This window comes from Eleutherodactylus coqui, chromosome 5, assembly GCF_035609145.1.
Source record: "Eleutherodactylus coqui strain aEleCoq1 chromosome 5, aEleCoq1.hap1, whole genome shotgun sequence".
Lineage (NCBI taxonomy): Eukaryota > Metazoa > Chordata > Amphibia > Anura > Eleutherodactylidae > Eleutherodactylus > Eleutherodactylus coqui.
This window is the reverse complement of record NC_089841.1, coordinates 271,603,618-271,630,141: the sequence shown is the minus strand read 5'-3', so window position 1 is coordinate 271,630,141 and position 26,524 is coordinate 271,603,618. Positions and strand designations below refer to the sequence as shown.

Here is a 26,524-nt window from a genome sequence, read left to right as displayed (position 1 = left end):
GCTACCAGAAGAAACATTCATTGAGACTCAACATCACAACCCATTGGTTGTTATTCTATGAAGAACTGGTAGATAGAGATCAACTTTAGCCAGCTCTGTACCTATAAGATAAGGTGCAATAGGCAATAAGATCACTCAAGATACAATAAGATCACTCATATCATAACTAAAGAAGGTTTGTTGAATCGGGGATTATTCTGATTGCCGGATTGGAGTCAGAAAGCAATTTTTTCCAATAAATTAGGAAAATTGGCTTCTACTTCATTGGGGTTTTTTGCCTTCCTCTGGATCAACGTTGAAAGACTAATAGGCTGAACTGGATGGACATATGTCTTTTGTCGTCTTCACATACTATGTTACTATACAGCACACCTAATTTAGGCCTCCTATTAGAGATGAGCGAGCATACTCGCTAAGGACAATTACTCGATCGAGCATTGCCCTTAGCGAGTATCTCCCCGCTCGGGAGAAAAGGTTCGGCTGCCGGCGCGGGTGACAGGTGAGTTGCGGCAGTCAGCAGGGGGGAGCTGGGGGGAAGAAAGAGATCTCCCCTCCTTTCCTCCCCACTCTCCCCCGCAGCTCCCTGCCCGCCGCCGGCAGCCGAATCTTTGCTCCCGAGTGGGCAGGTACTCGCTAAAGGCAATGCTTGATCGAGTAATTGCCCTTAGCGAGTATACTCGCTCATCTCTACCTCCTATATATTGGCCATTAATAAATTCAGTTGTCCAGCTGAATGAAATCTGTTGTATGAATGATTTAAGTATCACCTTTCATCTGAAATCCATAAAGTAATTGTCTTCATGTACTTGTTTAGGTTTCTAAAGCGGCGGCAGAACTTATGAACTACTGCGAGCAGCATGCCAAAAATGATCCGCTGCTGGTTGGAGTGCCAACGTCAGAGAACCCATTCAAGGACAAAAAGCCATGCTCTATTCTATAATTTACCTCTTCCAAGTATTCCAGCAGTTTCTTGACCAGCTGATGACATTCGAGACAGATGATCAGATCATTTCCAAGATAACCATAATCTGCAGATTACTCAGATAGCTAAATATTTTGCCAGCTGCAAAATAAAAGAACCCAGTCTTGCACATTATACGAGAGACACTTTCTAATGTGACGTTGATACATTCAGATGACTGCAATGGTAGGCTTTATTATTTTCTTGTGTGTGTATTTTGGGGGCAAAACATTTGTGCCAGTAGTATCTAAAGAGAGGATTTGCTGTAAATATACAGTAGTGTTCAAAAACATAGCAGTTCAACCTTAACCTGATAAATCACTGTTTTTGGTGGAAGTGATATTTCTTCATAGCAAGTAATTTACTTGTAAGTGTGGTAGAGTCATAGAAAAAAAAAAGCGGAGCCAACAATTAGGACGTGCCGGTCAATCTAAGTAATTAAATCATTACCTTTTCTAAAAAAATAGCAGTGAGAAGCTACATTGGTGAAGTCCTTAATTCTGTGGAATAACGGGGTAATTTTGGCCCTTATTTGGCAAATGTTGCACATGTTGGTTATAGAGCATTTCCTTCTGAAATACTGGTGAAAATGGGTCGTTCCAGACATTGTCCTGATGAAAAACGTACTTTGAATAAAAAGTTGATTGGAGAGGGAAAAACATGTAGAGAAGTTCAGCAAATTATAGGCTGCTCAGCTAAAATGATCTCAAATGCCTTGAAGTGGCAACCCCAACCTGAAAGATGCGGAAGGAAGCGGGGAACTGTTGTTCAAATGGATCGAAGAATAGCCAAAGTGGCAAAGACTCAGCTGCTGATCCCCTCCAGAAAGATCGAGCAAGAGCTGAACTTACCTGTGAGTCCTGCGACCATCAGAAGACGGTTCAGTGAAGCCAAGCTACCAGCAAGAATTCTCCGCAAAGTCCCATTGTTGAAAAAAAGAGATGTCTCGAATAGGTTAAAACTTGCAAAGGAACACATTGACTGGCCCAAAGAGAAATGGCACAACATTTTGTGGACCGATGAAAGCAAAATTGTTCTTTTTGGGTTCAGTGGCCGTAGACAGTATGTCAGACGACCCCCAAGCACTAAATTGAAGCCACCGTCCACTGTGAAGACAGTAGAGCATGGTGGTACAAAAATCATGATGTGGGAATGTTCCTCATACCACGGTGTTGGCCCTATTTATCACATACGAAAGATCAGGGATCAGTTTGAATATATCAAAATACTTGAGACCAGGTTGCCCAATGCCGAAGAAGAAATGCCCCTGAAGTGGGTGTTTCAACATGACAATAACCTAAAACACACCAGTAAGCGGACCACATCTTGGTTACAGACAAACAGGATTGAGGTAACGGAGTGGCCAGCCCAACCCCCGGACCTCAATCCTATAGAAAACTTGTGGGGTGCCATAAAAAAATGCTGTTTATGAGGCAAAACCCAAAAATGTAGAAGAACTGTGGAATGTAGTCAAATCTTCCTGGACTGGAATACCTGCTCAGAGGTGCCAGAAGTTGGTAGACTCAATGCAACACAGATGTCAAGAAGTTCTCAGAAACAATGGTGAGGCCACGAAATATCAGTTCAGTAATTCAAAGTCAACTGAAATCTTTACCATTTTTACACTTTATATATTTTTGAGTTTTTATAGAAAAATGCGGTCACTGCTAGTTTTTGAACAGACAAAAAAAACCCCTTTTCTTTACTTTCTGTAAAGGATGAACACAAACTAGATTCGTTGTGTTATTGTTTTGATCTGGAGTTGAATGTGTAGGATCTCCAGAGCATTTATGGAAGTTCTTACGATGATTTTGTGCTTTACTTGCTATCCAAACTCACTGCTATTTTTGAACACTTCTGTAAGTGTCAGATCTGCGCTGTACAGCTGTAGTTCGTATTCGAGATTGAGCCATCCATAACTTTGGTCCATCGTCACCTATCCTGCTTTGTATTTTCTCACTTCTCTGTCCGGTAGATGCACCATACAACCCCCTGCCTTTTCCTTCTATTTACTTTAGTGAATCTGTTGGAGTCTTTTAACAGTTGGCATTGGGAAGCTGCAAGCATTGTCCACTCAGCCTGTACTTTTAGCGTAAAGGCGGCTGTGACAGACAAAGCAATTTAGGTTTGATTTACACAGGAGGATGAAGAAAACTATGAGATGATACAACCCTTTGTGAATGAAGACATTGTAACTAGAGATGAGCGAATATACTCGCTAAGGCTAACTACTCGAGCAAGTAGTGCCTTAGTAGAGTATCTGCCCGCTCGTCTGTAAAGATTCAGCTGCCGGCGCGGGTGACAGGTGAGTTGCGGGGGGGAGAGAGGGAGAGAGAGATCTCCCCTCCGTTCCTCCCCGCCGCTCCCCGCCCATGGCCGGCACCCGAATCTTTAGAGACGAGCGGGCAGATACTCTACTAAGGCACTACTCGCTCGAGTAGTTTGCCTTATTGAGTATACTTGCTCATCTCTAATTGTAACTCCTCGTTTTTACTTTACATTTTCCATGTAGTTTTATATATTCCGGATGTCTAAATACAAGCTAGGTGTCACATGAAATACACATTTCAAGCTTGTTCTACAAAAGGTAACCTCTTTCCCTTGTGGTCATGTATGAAGGTACAAGCGCTCGATTACATTCCAGCCTATAGTAAAAAGAAATTCATGAGATAAATGAGATAAGTCGAATCTTTTGTAAGACTCGCAGTTCTACATCTCCATGAATTTCCTCACGTGTTTTGTATGGGTCATACATAATTCCTAATGGAATGAAACAAATGGCGATTCCAGTCCCGTGGTGCCATTAATTTTATATGTTTGGTAAACTGGTATTAAGTTAAATCTATAAGGTTTCCTACAACCCCTTTATATACTCTAATGTCTTGTTTTATAGAATGCCCATTGATACTTGAAGCGCTACAACAATAAGACTTCTTCTGTTACGTGAAACATAATATATGAGTCGTAACGCTAAGACTGTGACGTCATAGACGGAAATCATGTGCCATCACAAGAGCGATACTTTTACTGTACAGTAACAATAAAACCAGCACCTCTCATGTCTCCTGCTTATGGGCCATTAATTAGCTGGATTGTAGCAAATTGTAGTCCTTACTGACGGTACACAGTACATTCCCTAGCCAAGATCTATCAACATGTAGCCAGCATCAATAGCTGTCCTCCAGCGCAACTTCACAAGAGAAATACATTGTATTTAGAGATGAGCGAGCATACGCGTTAAGGCGATTTACTCGAGAGAGCATTGCCTTTTTCGAGTACCTGCTGGCTCGTCCCTGAAGATTCGGGGGGGCGGCAGAGGGGAGCGGGGTGAAGAGTGAGAGAGATCTCTCTCTCCCTCCCGATCCCCTCTGCAACCCCCCGCTCACCCCCGCAGCCCCCCCCCCCCGAATCTTCAGGGACAAGCTAGCAGGTACTCGAAAAAGGCGATACTTTCTCGAGTAAATCGCCTTAACGAGTATGCTCGCTCATCTCTAATTGTATTGTCAACAGGCCATACAACGTGACGGTCGAGTAGACAACATCACAAGCTAATCCTCTTTCAAGGGGCTAAAATGGGCATTACTCTTCCAAATCCAGCCCAAGTGGTTCATCCCTATATATTGATTTGTAATTGCGTAATATATTCAGAGTTTCCAGCAGTTCAAATCCCTGATTGTCACGTGACTCCATTACTACAGACTTCCATCAGTAGCTTCTTCTCCTATTACAATCCAGATGCTGTACAGAAGCCCTGATCTTCAGATTAGACCCCAGTAGCATTGGGGAGTTCCCCCTTTGTGTTTTGTGGTGTTCCCTACTGTGTCCGCAGTATTCTGATACAGACATCGTACCTCTAGCGGCTCCCTTTGTAGTGAATGGTATTCGGTGTCGGTGTGATCTATATTATATGCTGTATTATACTAACCCGCGGTGATCGGCTCGGTATTCTTTAAGTGTTTACAAGTTCCTTTCCTATTCTTGGTGTATACAATATTTTCCAACCTTGCGTTCTTTTGCCTGTTTAACGAACTTGTTGATAACTCACTAATTATCTGTACAGTGTTAATCTCCACATTAATTCTTGCAATCTTACTGTCCAATTTGATCATGTGCCAAATACTTTGCTCTGTAACTATATATTTTGTGATGTAGCCGTTACAATGTTTACTTCAATAAAGACTCACTACATTTTACTTAGAGTTTTAGTCATGTGTGATTTCCTTCATGCATCGGTTACATGGAACATCCGTGTTATTCTGTAGCAACAAGGTCAACCTCATTCATGAGAGAGGAGAGATAATGTAGGGGAGAATCGACAGATAATGGGACTGGGTAATCAGGGATTTTGGATGCAGTGAACCCCTATGGTAACGAGTGTGAACCCCTCCGGTTCGGGACGAGCGCTGTCTGTTCTGCAGGAGAAGGACATTATCGTTGTGGATGAACAGAGCTGGTTCTATCGGGGCGATCAACATGCTTTTGTTGTCAATACAGGATGTAAGTAACAGTTACAGAATCGGAGCGACAGACATTTAAAGGGAGGTCAGGAATATTGAATTTACAGCTGTCATTTTCAGGCAGAGGAGAGAGGGGGGGTAAGCCAGGAGAGCAGAGATTCCCTTGTTTATCTCCCTGTCCCAAAGGAGGAGGGATATGAACTTATGTTCATGTTATCACCATACATCAATCAGAGAGCAATTTACTCTTTGATTGTCATATGTGGAGAAAATGAGTGAAAAGATGAGCTCATCTAATCACTCCTCTACACCTTCTAACCCTGAAGATGCCACAGTCATCTAAATATTATTACAGAAAAAATAAAAAAAAGGTTTTCCCATTATTCAAGGCTTTTAATGCTAAAAAAAATAACAGAAAAACTACAAATAATTTGTATTGCCATATCCAAAACAACTATAAAATATTACAAGCACAGAAAATTCCTAAAAAAAAAAAACTAAAAAGGGAAATGCCAAAATAGTTATTTCTGTTCATTTGGTTCTCTAATGCAGTGGTCCCCAACCTTTTTAGCACCAGGGAGCGGCTTCAAACAAAACTATTTTTACAAGGCCCGGCAGGGTTGGATGGGACATGGGCGGGGCTTTGGTTATATGGGGCGGGGTTATGAAGGGGGTTGGAGTTTAGTACATATTTAATTATGACATTTAGAATTTCCTGACAGTACACACATAGGGCAGTATAATATATCCCCCCCCCCTCCGTCTGGCAGTACACACATAGGGCAGCATATAATTTATCTCCACCCCCCCGGAACACACATAGGGCAGTATATAATTTATCTCCCCCCCACCCCCACCCCGAGCACACACATAGGGCAGTATATAATTTATCTCCCCCCCACCCCCACCCCGAGCACACACATAGGGCAGAATATAATTTACTTCTCCCCCCCCCCCCCCCGGGAACACACATAGGGCAGCATATAATTTATCTCCCCCTCCCCCCCAGCACACACATAGGACAGCATATAACTCACTTCCCCACCCCCCCAGCACACACATAGGGCAGCATATAATTTACTTCCCCCCAGCACACACAGAGGGCAGCATATAATTTATCTCCCCCCCCCCCAGCACACACATAGGGCAGCATATAATTTACTTCCCCCCAGCACACACAGAGGGCAGCATATAATTTACTACCCCCCCCCAGCACACACATAGGGCAGCATATAATTTACTACCCCCCCCCCCAGCACACACATAGGGCAGCATATTAATTTACTCCCCCCCCCAGCACACACATAGGGCAGCATATAATTTATCTCCCCCCCCCCCAGCACACACATAGGGCAGCATATAATTTACTCCCCCCCCCCAGCACACACATAGGGCAGCATATAATTTACTCCCCCCCAGCACACACATAGGGCAGCATATAATTTATCTCCCCCCCCCAGCACACACATAGGGCAGCATATAATTTACTACCCCCCCCAGCACACACATAGGGCAGCATATAATTTACTACCCCCCCCAGCACACACATAGGGCAGCATATAATTTACTACCCCCCCCCAGCACACACATAGGGCAGCATATTAATTTACTCCCCCCCCAGCACACACATAGGGCAGCATATAATTTATCTCCCCCCCCCCCAGCACACACATAGGGCAGCATATAATTTACTACCCCCCCCCCAGCACACACATAGGGCAGCATATAATTTACTACCCCCCCCCCCCCCAGCACACACATAGGGCAGCATATAATTTACTACCCCCCCCCCAGCACACACATAGGGCAGCATATTAATTTACTCCCCCCCCCAGCACACACATAGGGCAGCATATAATTTATCTCCCCCCCCCAGCACACACATAGGGCAGCATATAATTTACTCCCCCCCCCCCCAGCACACACATAGGGCAGCATATAATTTACTCCCCCTCCTCCCCGACAGGATTACCTTGAAAACTGACCTAGGTCCTAAGAGGTATTCAGGCGCGGAGGCTGCTGCTGCTTGCACAGAGGCTGCTCTTCCTCCTACTCGTGGGACGCTCTGTTGTTTGGTGCTGCAGTCCTCAGCGCTTCAAGAAGGCGCCTTGTGATTGGTTGCGGCAGCTGCTTCCACACCAGCAAGGACCATTGTATTTCAGCCGCACTTCAGTAGCGGAGAGCGATTTCAGCAACCTCATTGGTTGTTGGGTACACACACCCCAGTTTGAGGTGTGTGTGTGGGGGGGGGTGTACCCAACAACCAATGAGGTTGCTGGAATCGCTCACCGCTACTGAAGTGCGGCTGAAATACAATATATGCGGCCCCTTCAGCAGCGCTCTGCGCTCACACTAACCTGCTATGTGTGGAAGCGGCCCCTTCAGCAGCGCTCTGCGCTCACACTAACCTGCTATGTGTGGAAGCGGCCCCTTCAGCAGCGCTCTGCGCTCACACTATAGCAGGTTTGTGTGAGAGCGCAGAGTGCTGCTGAAGGGGCCGCGGGATTGTTCCTTTTAGAACGAAAGTTCCCGGCGGTGCCGCGGACCGGCAGTAGACACCTAACGGCCCGGCCCCGGTCCGCGTACCGGCGGTTGGGGACCCCTGCTCTAATGGCTCCAGCCCACTAGCGATAGGTTTTCTTGCGATGCGAGAGTGAGTGAAAATGCATGATTATGAAACCAATGATTTTCAATGGTTTAATTCTCATTTGCGTTATGTGCACTCAAGCCTCGCAGCGTTAAGAAAAACAGCAGCGCTAGCCCCATTGAAAACATAGAGAGTACATTGCGCTCACCTGACACAGCTATGGCAGGGAATTCATTAATCCCCGTGGAGACTGCGGAGATGAAGGAATCCCCTGCCACAGCTGTGGCAAAGGTCCGCGATGCTATCACATTGCTTTCAATTAGACCAGCGCTGCTGCCGCCCCATTGAAAGTAACCCCCGTAGTGATGTTTTTCAGAGAAGTGCTTAAAAAATATAAGCCCTTTCCTAAAAATCATGCCTAGCTGTAAAATAAAAAAAATTTACTCACCTAGAAGCGTGGTCCGATTCTTCTCTCTGGCCCCAGCAGCCGTCTTCTGGAGGCCGGGGATTGAAAAATCCTCGCTTCCAGAAAGTGCTGCCTCTGATTGGCTGAGCACTGTGAGCATTAAATAACAGCTGAGCACTGCCTGTGATTGGTTGCAGCGCTCAGCCAATCACAAGCAGCGCTCAGCCATTCATTGAATTCAATAGCGCAGGTTTTTCTTAACGCTGCGAGGCTTGAGTGCACACAAAGCAAATGAGTATGAAACCATTGAAAATCATTGATTTCATAATCACGTGTTTTCACTCACTCTCGCTAGTGGGCTGGAGCCCTAAGGGCTCAGACAAGCATTTTTTTAACGCATGTATAGACGTCTCTTAAAAACAGCTCTATTAGAACCAATGGTTTCCAATGAAAGCGGTCACATGTCCGTTTTTTTTAGAAGCACTTAAAATTCACATCTGCAAAAGATAGGACATGTGAGTACAAATGCACCCGGTCACGTGACTTTTTCTACACATTATGTGCGAATTTTTTTTCTGCGCCTATACCTGCGGGAAAATCTGGCTTGTCTGACTGAGCCCTAAAACTGGAATAAAAAAACAATCAAACAGTAAAAGTAATCCGGTCATGGAATCTGGTGTCGTTTTTTTTTCATTGTCGCATTCCTGCAGCCATAACTTCTTTTCTGTGGAGTTGTATTTTCTAGTGGCATAATTTTTGGGTACATATAATGCATTGTATAACTTTTAGTCATTTTTTTTAGAGGGATTGAGAAAAAGAAATCCTGCCCTTTGTTTTTTAGATTTCATTTTTGCGGCATTCAGTATTCTCTGGGCGCCACGATTTCGGCGATACAAAAGTGTATACAGTTTATGTTTTGCTATTTTTGTACACAGAAAAACACTTTTTTTTCCTTAAAGATTTGCTTTTGTGTTGGCATTTTTTTGGTTTCCTTTTTTTTTATCTTGTCCCACTTGGGGCCTTGAATATCACCATATTTTATCATTCTTATAATACACTGCTATACTTCAGTATAGCAGTGTATTATAAAGCCTATGAAGCTCATCCAGGGTGAGAGACGGAGCCGTATCTAATGTTTCACTTACGTATCATGGCATTGATTGAAAAGTGAAAGTTAAACATCTCAGCATAAAGATGGTGCCTGATAAGCATCAAACAGGGGGCTGCACTGCAGGGAAGTGACTGGAGACGTCCAGAGTGTGACAGGCGAGGGGATAGGGTTGAAAAAAATGTGTTTTTGCTAGAGTGGCCCTTTAAATTATACCATTAAAAAATACAAGTCGTCCTGAAAAAAAAAACAAAAAAACTTTATACAGCTTTGTCAACAAAAAATTAAACAGGCGATAGCTCTTGTAGCGTGGGAATGAAAAAAGGAGGAAAATGGAAAATTGCTGGTCATTAAAGGGTTAAGCAAACCTGAGCTAGTCCTGATGAAGGACAAATAGAGAGAATGAAGAAACAATAAAGAAGCATCTCCTATTGTTGTTTGATTTTCGGACAAGAACAGAACCTGGGAGAGCTCACGGGTGCGAGGTCCAATGCGCGCCACGTCCGAGAGTCTGGAGCAAAACTCTCATTCGGCCACCTGAATGCGGCCTTTACGCGAATGAACGGTTTAGTGGGCTGTCCGTGTACATGAGGCCTACGGAGAAGCCCCTGTACAGACTGCACTCTGGTCCACACAGCACGGACCCGCAGAAGCAATCCCCCTATATCCCTCCTCGTTGCTGGATATCACCCTCCAGCCCGCCTCATCGTATCTTCAGGGTGTCGCCTCGGCAGGGATATTCTCATTCCTTTTCGTGTTGTTATTATTATTAAGTTGTCATTAAATACATTCCTGAAGTCGCCTCCACCTTTCCAGTTATGTCAGGAATGCCGTGAGCAGTTTCACGTTTCTCATTATGTTCGACCAATTGCCTAATGGCGGTGTGCATCACCTGCAGCCGAAAACATGGTGCCCCGCGTATAATGAGGAAGTTCGCAGCCACAGCCGCACGTTGTGGGAAACCTGATTTGTGATCCGCTCCTGCAGCCCCAGGGACATTCCTTCATACAAGGTTTTTCCCAATCGGCCTCGTTCTCCCACACAGGTGAATGGGGCCAACAGTGTTCACGTTGCTGGCAAATGCTGTACCGTATGTTTGTTCTTGTAGTCCTACCATACTCTGCAGCGCAGTACGCTCAACCTGCCATCCCTACAATATTAGTTCATGCAGTCCACCTGCGGTCTCCAACCTCAACAGCTACAACTTTGCAGAAGTCAGAACTTGCTGACCGTTGTACAGTTGGAAAGCTGCAGGTTGGCCAAGACTGCGAAGGCTGTAGCATTGGTTTGTGATAGTCATATTCATGGTCCCATAACCCTGAGAGTGCAATGCCAGCTGGATACATTACAACCATCTTGCTGATGCCGAGGCTTTAACAATGTATTTTGCAGGTGCTGATTTGAATGAAAATAGTTAAAGGGATAGTTGACCATTTTTCAACTGATGACCTACCCGCTAGATAGGTCACTGGTAGTCAGTGACCGGCCGGTTGGGATCCTCATCCATCAGCTGATCACCAGGACTGCTGTCACAACAGCCGGACTGGATGTCGTCATCAACGGACAAAGGAGGAAGTGAGAGCGTTGGCTTCACTCCCGTTAAAATCAAAGGAGCTGCACTTGTATTGCACTTCCTGTTCCTCTTACTGACATGATGTCTGTTAGAGGGGTGGGGGGTGTGAGTGAAGAAGCTACTGTGTCCTATGTGGAGATCACATGGGGACTGCGCAGCTAATTAGAGAGTATTAGTTTAACCCTTTCCAGCAGGTGGAGCATTAGGAGCAGAGCTGCGCGGCCCTGGATAAGAAGAGGGCTCCCCTTAATCAAAGTACAGGCCGCACGCCCCAAAGGCCGGCCTGGTGCAGATATCCTAAATATGACATATTTTTATGGTCAATTTATGTTTAATATGTTTTTATTGAAAAAATTTTTACCAAATGAATAGAATTTACACCATGTCAGCTTCTCCCACACAGCAGTGAGGAGTCACTATCAGGAAGGGTTTTCTGTAGCTAGACGGAGCGCTGTGCGTTCCTGTCGTGTTTTAGAGATGCTCTATACAGGTTGGGGTCTGACATTCAGCCAACATGGCATGTTCCATAATGCTACAAGATGTTTACCTTCTGATAGATTCGGTAACATACAGCTTGATGCCATCACTACATATAAAAGGCCATTCTGCCCTGATGTGACTGGCGAGCGAGCGGTTTACTGCCTGCAGACATCAGTAGCCGGTGGCTACATACTGCATACATGGGCTGCGCTCACACAGCTTCATCTCTCTAATAGCGATCGTTCCCATTTTCCATCTAACCGTTTGTTGATACGACAGATTCTTGTGTGTTTTCTGACATGTATTTCGCACCAACATCCTCTTACAATTCGCATCCCGCTGATTTGTGAAGGTAACCTGTGTCCCCGTCTTCCTGACCACGTTTTATTCCTGACGTAGTGAAATACAGAAGTGACGTCGAGTCTCTTTTCATTTTACATGGCAGACTTTGGCTTTTCAATGATATCGACCTTCACAATGCAGATCAAAATACATGTCGCCGGATCATAAGAAGAGTTACAGGGGGGTATTGTGTATCAGCCCCATCACGTGCGCCGAGTGCAGATACCCTTACTGGTAAAGGTGGTGAAGAATATGAGATCAGTGAGGTTATCTGCTGCTGTAGGTCACAGAATCTCAGTTGTATTTGTCATCAGGGTTACAGGTGCATCACAGGTGCTATCATCGGCACTTTGCACTAAAGGTAAGTGCTATCTCAGTGCATCTGGCAGCGTAGCACACGCTTGGCTCATACAACATAAAGATGTATGAAAGAAATCATTGGAAGGAAGACTAAACAATGGTGACTATCTGACGATAGTATTTCGCTAGGCACTTGGGATGTTCTTGAATGCACAGTACCAACTTGTAGAAGGCTCTCTCTTCCTCAAATCCCCCATAAACTTGAATGTTCAGATAAAGGCCCATTTACATGGGACAAATGTTTGGCAAACGATGCTTGACACTCGTCCCCGCATGTCCTCGCTGCGGTGCTGTTACACAGGAGCGATTATTGCTGGCTCACTCACAGATCGGGGCCGGGGCGGCTGCAGGAGATTTCTCTCCTCGCTCTCCCCCACCCCTCTCCATTCACTTAACACAGCGGCCGTTCAATACTGTATGGCTGCTTTTTACACTGAGCGATCAGTCAAGCATGCATATTAAGGCCCATTTACACGGGACGAATGTTGGCTCGCTCAGCAGAGGGTCTGAGATGGCTGGAGGAGATTTCACCCCTCACTCTCCCCCGCCCCTCTCCATTCACTTAAGGCCTCTTCCACATGGGCGATAGAGATTTGGATGCGAGAAAATCACATCACTGTCGCTGCTATATGCTTGCGATTTTCTCGCAAACATTCTAACACTGCACAGCATTTGTTCCCGATGTTCTCTTGTGCGAGAGGATTAATTATTGGTTTAAAGTTATTTAATTCAGCAAAGCTTAACTCATTTGTTGCCAAACCGGAAAAAAGGGACATGTAGGTGCAGTGCTGCCATGTTGGTGCAGTGTTGGCCTGTAGGTGCAGTGCTGCCATGTAGGTGCAGTGTTGACATGTAGGTGCAGTGTTGGCATGTATGTGCAGTGCCGCCATGTAGGTGCAATGCTGCCCTGTAGGTGCAATGTTGACCTGTAGGTGCAGTGCTGCCATGTAGGTGCAGTGTTGGCCTGTAGGTGCAGTGTTAACATGTAGGTGCAGTGCTGCCATGTAGATGCAGTGTTTACATGTAGGTGCAGTGTTGGCATTTAGATGCAGTGCCAGCATGTAGGTGCAGTGTCGCCATGTAGGTGCAGTGTTGACATGCAGGTGCAGTGTCATCATGTAGGCGCAGTGTTGGCATGTAGGTGCAGTGCCGCCATGTAGGTGCAGTGCTGCCATGTAGGTGCAGTGTTGGCATGTAGGTGCTGTGCTGCCATGTAGGTGCAGTGTTGACATGTAGGTGCTGTGCTGCCATGTAGGTGCAGTGTAGACATGTAGGTGCAGTGTTGACATGTAGATGCTGTGCTGCCATGTAGGCGCAGTGTTGGCATGTAGGTGCAGTGTTGGCATATAGGTGCAGTGTTGGCATGTTGGTGCAGTGTTGGCCTGTAGGTGCAGTGCTGCCATGTAGGTGCAGTGTTGACATGTAGGTGCAGTGTTGGCATATAGGTGCAGTGTTGGCATATAGGTGCAGTGTTGACATGTAGGTGCAGTGCCGCCATGTAGGTGCAGTGCTGGCATGTAGGTGCAGTGTAGACATGTAGGTGCAGTGCTGGCATGTAGGTGCAGTGTTGACATGTAGGTGCTGTGCTGCCATGTAGGTGCAGTGTTGACATGTAGGTGCAGCACCGCCTTGTAGGTGCAGTGTTGACATGTAGGTGCTGTGCTGCCATGTAGGTGCAGTGTTGACATGTAGGTGCTGTGCTGCCATGTAGGTGCAGTGCTGGCATGTAGGTGCAGTGTAGACATGTAGGTGCAGTGCTGGCATGTAGGTGCAGTGTTGACATGTAGGTGCTGTGCTGCCATGTAGGTGCAGTGTTGACATGTAGGTGCAGCACCGCCTTGTAGGTGCAGTGTTGACATGTAGGTGCTGTGCTGCCATGTAGGTGCAGTGTTGACATGTAGGTGCAGCGCCGCCTTGTAGGTGCAGTGTTGACATGTAGGTGCTGTGCTGCCATGTAGGTGCAGTGTTGACATGTAGGTGCAGCGCTGCCATGTAGGTGCAGTGTTGACATGTAGGTGCTGTGCTGCCATGTAGGTGCAGTGTTGACATGTAGGTGCGGCGCCGCCTTGTAGGTGCAGTGGTGCCATGTAGGTGCTGTGCTGGCATGCATTGTGCATATCACAGTGTTAATCTTTCATATAGCTGATCTGTTTAATCCATATGTTAATAGCAAAGCTTTGTCCAATCCTGCTCTTAGTTTATCATTGGACACGAGTTCTAGAAGCTGCACACGTAATCTGGAGGAATATGTTTGTTAATAAGATTGCTTTGCTCCCTCAGAACAGATGTCCCACTAATTGCCTTAGCGTTTTATAGGGATGAATCAAATCCTCAATTTTGGGATTATAAATAATTCCAAATCCTCATAAAAATTGTCAGAAGCAAAACACTGTAGAAGGGAGCTGAACGCTGATGCTTCAGCAATAAGTCCCATCACTGTAAGCCATGTATATATTATATGAGCATATATGCCGTGCAGTGCCTCATATTACATGTCAGTGATTTCCAACATGGAAGAATTTACCAGACACATCGGCCCCGCTGGGGAAGCTATTCCCACTGCAGCCCCCTTGGGATGAGGACCGGGATGGACAAGGAATGCAGCATATCGCCAACACGAAGGATGGGGTGGTGAACCTCAATGTGCCTGATCCCTCTTTCCCCATCATCATCAGGGGAAGGTCGAGGAGCCCCATACACATTCAGCAGTTGGATGGTTCCCTGAAATTGGCGGGTTCAGATGACTTTTCAGTAATGTGTATTAGAGCCTTTGGCCCTCACCCATTCCTACAGAGCTTCTTGCTGCCGTCTTCTGGGCAACCTTGCCTAGGTTTCATGGGACGAATCATTGGGAGGGAAGCACTAATACGGACGGCGGTATTTTATCTCTCCGTCTCATTTATGTGATACTTACAGATTGTATCTGGTTCTTCTTTATAAAACCTTTGTCTGGGAAAGGTTCATGTTGCATGCCGGAGCTAGACGGGCCCGATTATAGTCAGCGAGGTCCATCTGTTCAGAGCCGGCGCTTGGAGCTAAATAGAATAATCTAGTATATGTGATCTCTTAAGTGTAAACCCAGCCTCGACTGAAATCCTGCAGAACGACTGCATGGAAATACCGCGAGTTTTCCGCAGAGCCTCAAAACCCAGAACCTTTCACTGTGGATTTTGGAGCAGCTTCGCCGCCTGCATTCCGCTGTGGCCATCCCTATAGAGAGGAGCGAGGCCGCCGCCATTTTGCTCGCTCCTTCCGAGGTTAAAGCCGCAGGTGGAATATCTGTGCCAAAAGTCTACGGCAATTATGCCTTGTGTGAACCTAGCCTTAATGGTCTGGCTAAGTATAGAGAGGTCTCTTTGGGTTTGGTCTCCTCAGTAGAGCAGCAGCTTTAGGTGAAGGTCCTTCAAACACTGGAAATAGTCCCTCCTGCTTACGTGAGATACGGTTATGTAAGGGTTTCTATATTTGGTAAGTGCAGAGAATTACTATGGTTGCTGTTAGTTTCAATGACCAGATCTGCCTACTTGTCATCTAAGTGTTGGAGCAGATAGACGCACTAGGAAGCTATATATGACTAACTTATGTTACATTTTCATTATGTAATTCCCATTAGAGCAAATGACTCAGGATTCATTGCTTTATCCATTCGTTTCATATTATCCGTTCACATTCCCAGTGGAGGGATAGACTTCTATAGATGTATTTCTATGTTACGGCTCCGACCCACTTGTGTTTTAACGCTGCGATATCCCTGCGGGTTTTTTACCACGATTGTCAATGGAACTTTCTAATGTTAAAAACGCATCGTAAGTTGGCGCTTTGTAATTTGTGCAATGCGTTAACGAAAGTCCTATTGACATTCGCAGAAGTGTGGGGGAGCCCTTAGTGATAACTCGGATCAGCCAGGAAAATGCTGCTTAATCCATAACAATCAGTATGTATGATGACAATGTAACAATACACTTGAAGAACCCAAGATTGACTACAGCAGGTGAGAAATGAATTGTATATGGGCATGCTTTCATTTCAGGGTGAACATTCATCACCTTAGCTCTGGATGTAAATACACTGGCAACGACAGTGGTGGGTTGGCATTCTCTGGCACCCAGGGCACATGCCCCTTCAGCTGCCCCTCTTTGCTACGCCCCTTAAAATGTTGGCATATTTCATGGTGCAGCAAAGGGTACATAAAAATCAATGCGAACTCAACGAAGCCACATTCACATCTACACTAGATGAACCATTCAGAGCCTTTGGCACAAAAACCTGGATGAAATGGCACAGCGTGCCACACTAATCTGTTCAGGAAGTTGTGCAGCATGCCGGAAGCCAGAAGGCCATTATTATAGTTAGTGGGGCCCATTTAGCACCATTCAGATCCAGAATGGGCCAGATCTGACGCTTCTGTAAATGGAGTGAAGTAACAGGATACCAGCGCTCCTTCTCCCTAAAGGCCCCAGTGCAGTATGGGGAGCCTACAGATGTAACACTGGTGCTCAGGAGCTTGTACGAGTCTAGAGATCAAGCGTACGAACAACTGCCTCTTCAGAAAGCAGGTCGAACGCATGACTAGATTAGTCTGTAATTCAGTGGCTACTCCGTGTAGAGCCCATACATCAATTGGCATTTATGAAAGCATACCCCATGCAATAGTCCCCATAACCCCACAGAACTATGTGCAAGTGATAAAACAGGAATTCACTTCCAAAGAAATATAGTGTGCAGATAGTTGGCATGAACAATATGCCCATTTCGTACTCGACCCTCCCAGTCCTGAATGGATTAATAAAAGCATTTTAGACTAGATTGACACTGTTCATTACACGAACATGAAAGGTTTAGAAAGATGGTTGTAAGTGTTAAGAACTGTTGAGCCGAGGATTTGGCTTGAACTGTTTACCGTCCATCCACGGCTCGGTCTTCCACGTTTTGGGGACGTGACAGTCAGACTGGTCAGCACCTGATATGAACGTTGTTGAGCAACGTCTGCACCGCTAGATGTAACCTAGGAACTGTGAGCGGCCCGACAGTCACTCCATGTGTCTCTAATTTTACGGTGGTGGAGGAGGTCACAGGTCTAAGGACACCAAAATCATCCAGAGGTCACACAAAGGGGTCAAAGTGGGTGCAAGAGAAAGCCTGTAGGCTTATTTATATTAGATGCATTCTAAAATCTTGTTTTATTTCACAGCCCATCAAGATTCCTCCTCATTTTGCTTCTTAGTACATTCAGGTCTTTCCTATAGGATCAAAACCAAACCAATGTACATGTTGCTTGGTGCAGCCAGTACTGCGCAGAGCAGATCTCCAAGGGGCCGCCTTGGCACAAGACAGAAATCAAGATCTACAAGAATTCCGTGGAGGCCAAACCCTCTACCTAAACGGTGCAGATTTAGCCACAGCTGTGGAATTAACCCTTCTATTTCAAGGGTTGAATGCAACATAAATAGGCGTACTAAGGATTGGTCATGGAAGATACAGTACAAGCCATGCAGAGGGGGGGAAGTGCTGTGGAATTACTGAAGCTGTTCCACCATGTGAGAAGGCAAATAAGCCTTAAAGTATAAAAAAGGCCTTAATAGTTCACACCAAAATTTGCCCAGAGAACAAGATGCCCTAAATTAAAAAAAATAAAGATATTGAACACTAAGAGGTATCAGCATTAAAAATACAAACCCCACCCAGCAAACCTGGGAGTGTCGATCCACCGCTGATATATATCATTCTATGCTGCAGCACTCTGCTGTATACTGTGCTTTATAGAGCGCTCCTAAATATACAACATATCATAGGTCATCGCTGCAGACTAAGGACTGCCTAGAAAACACCAGGTATTTAATTCTTGTGCCCCTCAGTATCAAATTTTGTTCAATAAAAGTTAGAGGGTATTCAACCAGAGTTTCTTGCCCTTTGGCCAATTTTGGGGTTATTCCCGACTCTTCCCTGGCAGAGTCTAGTAAAGCAGGTAGGTGCCAATTTGGGTTAATTTTAAGAGCAGATTTGAGCAAGCCAACAAGTGCATAAATGGAGATTTGGGGGTTTAGGAAGCTTTATCCTTTAGAATGTGGACCCATTCTGATAGAGGCCCCATTTTATCCAGAATGTATGGTGATGTCTGCGATGGTGAGAAGTTTTTTTTATTTTAATGTTTTCATAGGAATGAGAAAAATGATTTAAGTTTGAGTGACGCTAAAATGGCAAACATGGTGCCAAAGGTAACAAACCATAGTTTTACATATGGATCTTCCTTGTGTGACATGCAGTAATCAGCCATCAAACGGCCGACATAAAATATACAGATCATAGACTTTAAGGGGTGAGACACGGACACAAGTCACTGACTAATGCAACTTTGGATTCATAGGGTATCTTCTCAATGTTTCCTGCTACAGGGGAACATGCCCATAAACAGATCGTGTTGGACTCAAGTACCTTGGAAGCAAGAGGCAACAATCCGAAGGTCAACGATACAGAACAAGTGCATGAACTCATTTAACGACTGTACAACACCATCAGCAATACAAGACTCAGACGCCGCACGCACCACCGCTGGAGCACTTGGAACGCACTTCAGGCGGAGTGAAAACATGGCATTTTTTGTTGGTTTTCAACTGCAGTTAAAGATCAAAAACCTGCAGGTGTTGCTAAAAACCACATGTTTAATGCAGTCTAAAAGGTTTAAAAGCCAAAAAAAAAAAAAGAAAAAAGAGGAAAAAGGAGGAGACCTCCGCTGGCCTGGATCTTTCAGAGAAGAGCAGACGGCTGCACCTCGTAGAGTAGGCACATGAGACATTGCCATTACACTTGGCTGTTATGGGTGCAGCGGACACATAGCAGATTCTGCAGCTGGAAATTAAAAAACCCAGATTTTACCCTCTTAAATTGAAGTCAACGGGGGAAATCTGCACCAAGTGTTGTTGACTTTCTGCAGATGAAAAATGAGTCGCAGCAAATCATCCATTGTGAGATTATATAGTCAGCGTGAGGCAAAATAAACACAAGTTCTGGAGGCGTTTGAGTCGCCCCAATGAGCATTTGGCCACATTGGCACCAGTTATATCATGCGGGCACCTTGCAGTTTTCTAAGCCATAACTTGAACTTGCTACGCCCCCTATTGGCCTAAGAGATCATTAACTGGTAATGGAGTCTACATCTGCGACACGAGGAAAGAGGAATATAAAGACAGCACAGGAAATGTAGACTTGCAAATATTTATTAAAAACAAGTGAAGACATCTATTTTTTGCATTGACATGGTTTGTGATATTATCTGCCAACATTATGGCTCAGCTGTCTACATATGAAAGGCTTGTATTTATGGAGACAATGTGCAGATGAGGGTGTTGACAAATCAGATAAGGCTTCACAGAGGCCTGAGCAGAAAGGAGAAGTATTCCGAGGTAAACCGATGAGATCCTGGGGAACGTTCCATGATCGAGGCACCAGGACTTGCAATCAATCACTTGAGAACTTACAAAAAAAAGCCATCTGGCCTGCTAAAAACTAAAATATATAAAAAGTAATCCTTCTTAGTCCAGAGAGTCTATAAAAGTGTATCGAGTGCCTTGCAGATCCAGCTGCATGCCAACATCACAATACAAAAAAGTTACTTGTTCAGCGCACAATGTTTTTAGCTGTGTTGGTATTGTGCCGTTATCCAAGACTCCGTAACACCGAGGATGGCACAGAAATACTCCACACTGCTGAATCCGGTGGGGTCGGTCCGGAGGCATCACCTGTCCATCAGCGAAGTGAAGGGGATCCACTGATTCCTGGATTTACATTCCGCGCAGTAATTGAAGACCTCATCCAAGCTCGAGCACTTCCAGGGATTGTTGTGTGGATTCTGCATTTAAGAGATAGGAAAAATTAGAGAAATTAGAGAAAACCAAACACTCATCTTAGAAGGAACTCCCTTGTCTTAGAAGGTTATTACAGTTTAATCTGATAACCTTGGGAGTAGTTTAAAGTGGACCGAGTACGGCCAATGTAGGACAGATGCAGCCCCCCCCCCCCCACCCAATTAAGGCAGTTTGAGGGAAGATTGATTGGGATCCTTCTGTATTTGAGAAGGAAACAACTCCGTTGAGGGCTTTGTAGCTGCATGTAGTGAGAAGCTATCTCCTACTGGTAACAACCCTAGACTGGCACAGGAGTCTGCGGACGGGACTCTGAAGGGTCGTATTTGTGCTGCACAATGATTTCAGAGGGAAAGCCGGGTTGGATCACAAGCATGTCACAAAAAAAAAAAAAAAAATAAGAGGTCATCACCCATCGCCCCGTCACCTCCCCTAACTGCACCATAACATTGTGGGAACATGACCGCTTCCCTTTGACCAGCTTTGTTGCTTCCAACTAATTCTGACAACCCGATGAACCCTGTACAGTATGTATCACTAGTCTGAGACACTCCATGCTGCTCTGACTGGTCAGCACCACTGATGTGGACAGCACCGATCTCAGACTAACGGTGTGTACTAATACCGCATGCACCAGGTAGTCAGAGCATTTAGCATGGCCATCTTTGTTTCCCCCTGTCCTGGAGGGTCACTTTAAAGACTATGTAGGACTGTTACAAAACAGCCTATGGATCTGCAGGGCAGACTCTGCATCACTGGGGGGGGGGGGGGGGGGTCAGGGCAACTAAGCAATTCTAAGACAATTAGAGAAAAACTGAGAACACTTAGTCAGTCCCCTCCTTGAAGGCCATGTAGCAAATACTCACCGACACCAAGATGCAGTGCAGATCCATGGGCTCAGAGCTCGGCTCTATCTGACTATGAACGATCTCGGACAGGCGCTGAAGGCCGGATACCCTCAGAATGTGGATGTCATTGTCACAGCAGAAGGCCTTCAGCAGTGTAAAGTGGATACTCAATGCAACGTCGGCGTCGTGTTCCGGATCTGCTGTTAGAAGACACAGCACCACGCTGTCAGGATCTCTGAAGGCAGAGAAGGCACATCATTTAAAGGCCAGCAGTACTGATACTTCAGCATTACAGTAATATACTTTATGAAACTAGTTCTATTTGGTCCCAGAACCAGGCGGCACTCCGATCATTAACCCCTTCTCAGTCACACATACAAGTGTCAATTCCCTGCTTCAGGGCCGGCTGCACTAACATCCATAGAGACCTGTGATTGGCTGTCTGATAAACAAGACACACCCCCTATGGGCAAACAATACACCAACATCTAATCAAAGACTGCAGAGCAGAAGCCAAGTGGAGTCCTGAATGTAGTTTGCTCAACTTCTTAAATACTTGCAGCCCTGAACATTAACATCTCAAGAATTCCTTATAAGTAGAAGGTGACGGTAGAGAATGCATCAGATACAAGTTGTATAAACAGTAACAAGGCACGGCGCAGACTCCGGGGTACATCCGCACAGGCCTGACCGCTACCCTTGATACCAGCTGACTGGTGGAGACACATTTGGAAGATTCCATGGCTAATAGTAATCTAAGGGCTTGAAGCGTAGGGTCACCCCTTGCAGGGCAGTAGAGGTCAGGGGGTCAGTGGAGTGACCCCAACGGCCGTTACACTTCAGGAGGGAATCTGGTCCCAGGTCCATCCCAACCCCTGCGGATATCTGTACAATGCAGGCCAGCCAACGGCACCTCGAAGGTTGCATTTACATGGGTGAGAACCGTTCTGTTTGAGGCAATGTGGACAGAACTGTCGGTTTATAGACATGGCCGACCTCTGCAACCGAGGAGCCGCACAGCAACACCGAGAGTGAAGAGGGCGGCAGATCGCAGGTTTACAAGTGGGGGATCCAGCGGATTCTCTCACCATCCCCCATACAAATCCGACCCAACACCATCGCTACATTGTAACATTTTACATAGTGATAGATAATATATACACACACACAATAAGAACACCAGATGTTGGCAATCAGCTACATAACGGGGCCCGAGGCCACTACAGTAACCCAACAGCTAGTAACTGTACAGTCATCAGGTATGTAGTCCAGGCACACCTACCGGTCCATCAGCTTCGCCGATTCATAGATGCCAATAGTCAGCGAATCTCGTCTGTGGGCCGTGACAATGACATCCTCAAGAGCTGCGGCCACCGGATGCATCCTGTAGAGAGACAGCAGGTGACACATTGTACCAGGCAGGTCAGGGGGGCCACACAGGCAGGTCAAGGGGGGCCACACAGGCAGCCGGCAGCACCAGGGGGGGGGGGGGGGGGGGCACACGGGCAGGTGTGGAGGAGTACTGAGAGAAGGCAGGTAGCACCCAGACACCCTGGAGGAGCAGAGCTACAGGTGGAGTATAATGGGTGCTGCACTGGAGGACAGCAGGGAGACACACTTCATGCTTTATGGATCACCAGCCACGGGTAAGCAGCGCTGAACACCCGGCTGTCAGGGACACTCCAGGCTCCGCTGGAGGAGGTAAGTCGTCACAGAGAACAGCAGGACTTACGTTTCGCTTTGGTTGTCATGTGCCTCAGTATCCTCCAGTGTCATAGTGCAACAATCCGCTCAGCCGCGACGAGGGAGAATCCAGACCGAGAAATGGAGCAAAAACCCCCGATGGTCCAACGCGCTCTGAAGCAGAAGCAACCGGCAATCCGGACTGTCTGCGTCCCGGCGGCAGCTCCGCTCCTTATATGTGCCGCCGGCAGGGGGCGGGGCCGCGCCAGTGACGAGGCGGCCGCAGCGTAGGTGGAGGACGCGGACGGACGACCTGAGTGATGGGCTGACTGACGGACTGACAATCTGACTGACGGACCGACTGACTGACAACCTAAGTGATGGGCTGACTGACTGATATACGGACTGACAACCTGACTGACGGACGGCCTGGGTGATGGGCTGACTGACTGACGGACGGACGGACTGACTGACAACCTGAGTGATGGGCTTACTGGCAGAGTGACAGACGTTCTGACAGCCTGACTGATGGACAGACGGGCTGACTGACGGACGGCCTAAGTCCGTCATTCAGCCCATCACTCAGGCCGGCGGCAGTCAGCCTGTCATTCATGTCATCCATCTGTCAGTAAGCCTATCACTCAGGTCGTCTGGCTAAGGCTGCCTGCAGACGAGCGGGTCGGATCCGGCAGCGGGAATTCTCGCCGCGGGACCCGACCCGAGAGCCTGCAGGGACGAGCGCGTACTCTCCCGCAGCCTGCGCATGCGCAGACCGGAGCCGGCGACCGGGTGAGTGCGAGCCCCACACAAAAATAGGACATGTCGCGGTTTGTTGGCCGCGCGACATTTCGCGCGGCCAAACCGCGGCCGTCTGCATAGGAGTGCGTATTGTAATGCACTCCTATGCAAACTTTCAGTGGCGGAAATCCCACGGGAAATCCCGCCACGGGATTTCCGCCCGTGTGCAGGCGGCCTTACTGAGTGACGGGCTGACTGACAGATGACCTGAGTGACGGGCTGACTGACGGATGACCTGAGTGACGGGCTGACTGACGGTTCCTGATGGAGTGTCGCTCATAGCTTTGGTGTCAGTAAATAGCCAGAGATACAAGGAAAACAGACGAGTATGCAGTGCGCCGATCACAGGACCCCCAGTACACTGCCGATCACAGGACCCCCAATACACTGCCGATCACAGGACCCCCAATACACTGCCGATCACAGGACCCCCAATACACTGCCGATCACAGGACCCACAATACACTGCCGATCACAGGACCCCCAGTACACTGCCGATCACAGGACCCACAATACACTGCCGATCACAGGACCCCCAGTACACTGCCGATCACAGGACCCACAATACACTGCCGATCACAGGACCCACAATACACTGCCGATCACAGGACCCCCAATACACTGCCGATCACAGGACCCCCAGTACACTGCCGATCACAGGACCCACAATACACTGCCGATCACAGGACCCACAATACACTGCCGATCACAGGACCCCCAGTACACTGCCGATCACAGGACCCCCAGTACAGTGCTGATCACAGGACCCCCAGTACAGTGTCGGTCACAGAACCCCCAGTACACTGCCGATCAGAGGACCCCCAGTACACTGCCGATCACAGGACCCCCAGTACACTGCCGTTGACAGGACCCCCAGTACACTGCCGATCACAGGACCCCCAGTACACTGCCGTTGACAGGACCCCCAGTACACTGCCGCTCACAGGACCCCCAGTACACTGCCGATCACAGGACCCCCAGTACAGTGCCGATCACAGGACCCCCAGCACAGTGTCGATCACAGGACCCTCAGTACAGTGCTGATCACAGGACCCCCAGTACAGTGTCGGTCACAGAACCCACAGTACACTGCCGATCACAGGACCCCCAGTACACTGCCGATCACAGGACCTCCAGTACACTGCCGTTGACAGGACCCCCAGTACACTGCCGATCACAGGACCCCCAGTACACTGCCGCTCACAGGACCCCCAGTACACTGCCGATCACAGGACCCCCAGTACAGTGCCGATCACAGGACCCCCAGCACAGTGTCGATCACAGGACCCTCAGTACAGTGCTGATCACAGGACCCCCAGTACACTGCCGATCACAGGACCCCCAGTACACTGCCGATCACAGGACCCCCAGTACACTGCCGATCACAGGACCCTCAGTACAGTGCCGGTCACAGGACCCACAGTACAGTGATCATCACGGGACCCCCAGTACAGTGCCGGTCACAGGACCCCCAGTACACTGCCGGTCACAGGACCCCCAGTACACTGCCGATCCCAGGACCCCCAGTACACTGCCGATCCCAGGACCCCAGTACAGTGCCGGTCACAGGACCCCAAGTACAGTGTTGATCACAGGACCCTCAGTACAGTGCCGATCACAGGACCTCCAGTACACTGCCATTCACAGGACCCCCAGTACAGTACTGGTCACAGGACCCTCAGTACAGTGCCGATCACAGGATACCCAGTACAGTGCCGGTCACAGGACCCCCAGTATAGTGCTGATCACAGGACCCCCAGTACAGTGTCAATCAAAGGCCCCCAATACACTGCCATTCACAGGACCCCCAGTACACTGCCGTTCACAGGACCCCCAGTACAGTGCCGTTCACAGGACCCCCAGTACAGTGCCGATCACAGGACCCTCAGTACAGTGCCAGTCACAGAACCTCAGTACACTGTCGATCACAGGACCCACAGTACAGTGTCAATCATAGGTCCCCAGTACACTGCCGTTCACAGGACCCCCAGTACACTGCCGTTGACAGGACCCCCAGTACACTGCCGATCACAGGACCCCCAGTACACTGCTGTCCACAGGATCCCCAGTACAGTGCCGGTCACAGGACCCCCAGTACAGTGCTGGTCACAGGACCCACAGTACAGTCCCGATCACAGGACCCACAGTACAGTGCCAGTCACAGGACCCCCAGTACAGTGCCAATCACAGGACCTTCAGTACACTGCCATTCACAGGACCCCCAGTACAGTGCTGGTCACAGGGCCCTCAGTACAGTGCTGATCACAGGATCCCCAGTACAGTGCCGGTCACAGGACCCCCAGTAAAGTGCCGATCACAGGACCCCCAGTACAATGCTGATCACAGGACCCCCAGTACACTGCCGTTGACAGGACCCCCAGTACAGTGCCGATCACAGGATACCCAGTACAGTGCCGATCACAGGACCCCCAATACACTGCCATTCACAGGACTCCCAGTACAGTGCTGGTCACAGGACCCCCAGTACAGTGCCGATCACAGGACCCCCAGTACAGTGCCGATCACAGGACCCCCAGTACAATGCTGATCAAAGGACCCCCAGTACACTGCCGTTGACAGGACCCCCAGTACAGTGCCGATCACAGGACCCCCAGTACAATGCTGATCACAGGACCCCCAGTACACTGCCATTGACAGGACCCCCAGTACAGTTCCGGTCACAGGACCCCCAGTACAGTGCCGATCACAGAGCCCACAGTACAGTGCCAGTCACAGGACCCACAGTACAGTGCCAATCACAGGACCCCCAGTACAGTGCTGGTCACAGGACCCCCAGTACAGTGCCGATCACAGGACCCCCAGTACAATGCTGATCACAGGACCCCCAGTACACTGCCATTGACAGGACCCCCAGTACAGTGCCGGTCACAGGACCCCCAGTACAGTGCCGATCACAGAGCCCACAGTACAGTGCCAGTCACAGGACCCCCAGTACAGTGCTGGTCACAGGACCCCCAGTACAGTGCTGGTCACAGGACCCCCAGTACAGTGCTGATCACAGGACCCCCAGTACACTGCCATTAACAGGACCCCCAGTACAG

The 26,524-nt window shown here is 47.8% G+C and overlaps 2 protein-coding genes across 2 annotated transcripts in view; one reads left to right on the top strand and one right to left on the bottom strand.

Annotated features, from left to right (window-relative positions):
• Window positions 1-4,024, top strand: part of GNG7 (G protein subunit gamma 7) — a 36,325-nt gene extending 32,301 nt beyond the window's left edge. Inside the window, exon 3 of the mRNA XM_066604683.1 lies at window positions 815-4,024. Coding sequence (XP_066460780.1) covers window positions 815-940 — 126 coding nt within the window. The 3' untranslated portion in view covers window positions 941-4,024. The remainder of the gene's footprint in view (window positions 1-814) is intronic.
• Window positions 4,025-19,482: 15,458 nt separating this feature from the next.
• Window positions 19,483-22,880, bottom strand: GADD45B (growth arrest and DNA damage inducible beta). Its single transcript, XM_066602074.1, has 4 exons — window positions 22,714-22,880; window positions 22,264-22,365; window positions 21,000-21,216; window positions 19,483-20,120 (listed from the first exon to the last, which is right to left on the bottom strand). Exons 1-4 carry the CDS (start codon window positions 22,755-22,757, stop codon window positions 20,007-20,009), a joined length of 477 nt encoding a protein of 158 aa, XP_066458171.1. The 5' UTR covers window positions 22,758-22,880; the 3' UTR covers window positions 19,483-20,006.
• Window positions 22,881-26,524: the final 3,644 nt, after the last annotated feature.

Excerpts from the sequence above, each read along its gene's own strand:
- GADD45B (XM_066602074.1), bottom strand. The coding sequence starts at position 22,757 with ATGACACTGGAGGATACTGAGGCACATGACAACCAAAGCGAAAC. Across the intron at positions 22,366-22,713 it reads CATGACAACCAAAGCGAAAC|GATGCATCCGGTGGCCGCAG; the intron begins GTAAGTCCTGCT and ends GTCTCTCTACAG. Across the intron at positions 21,217-22,263 it reads TCGGCGAAGCTGATGGACCG|AGATCCTGACAGCGTGGTGC; the intron begins GTAGGTGTGCCT and ends CTCTGCCTTCAG.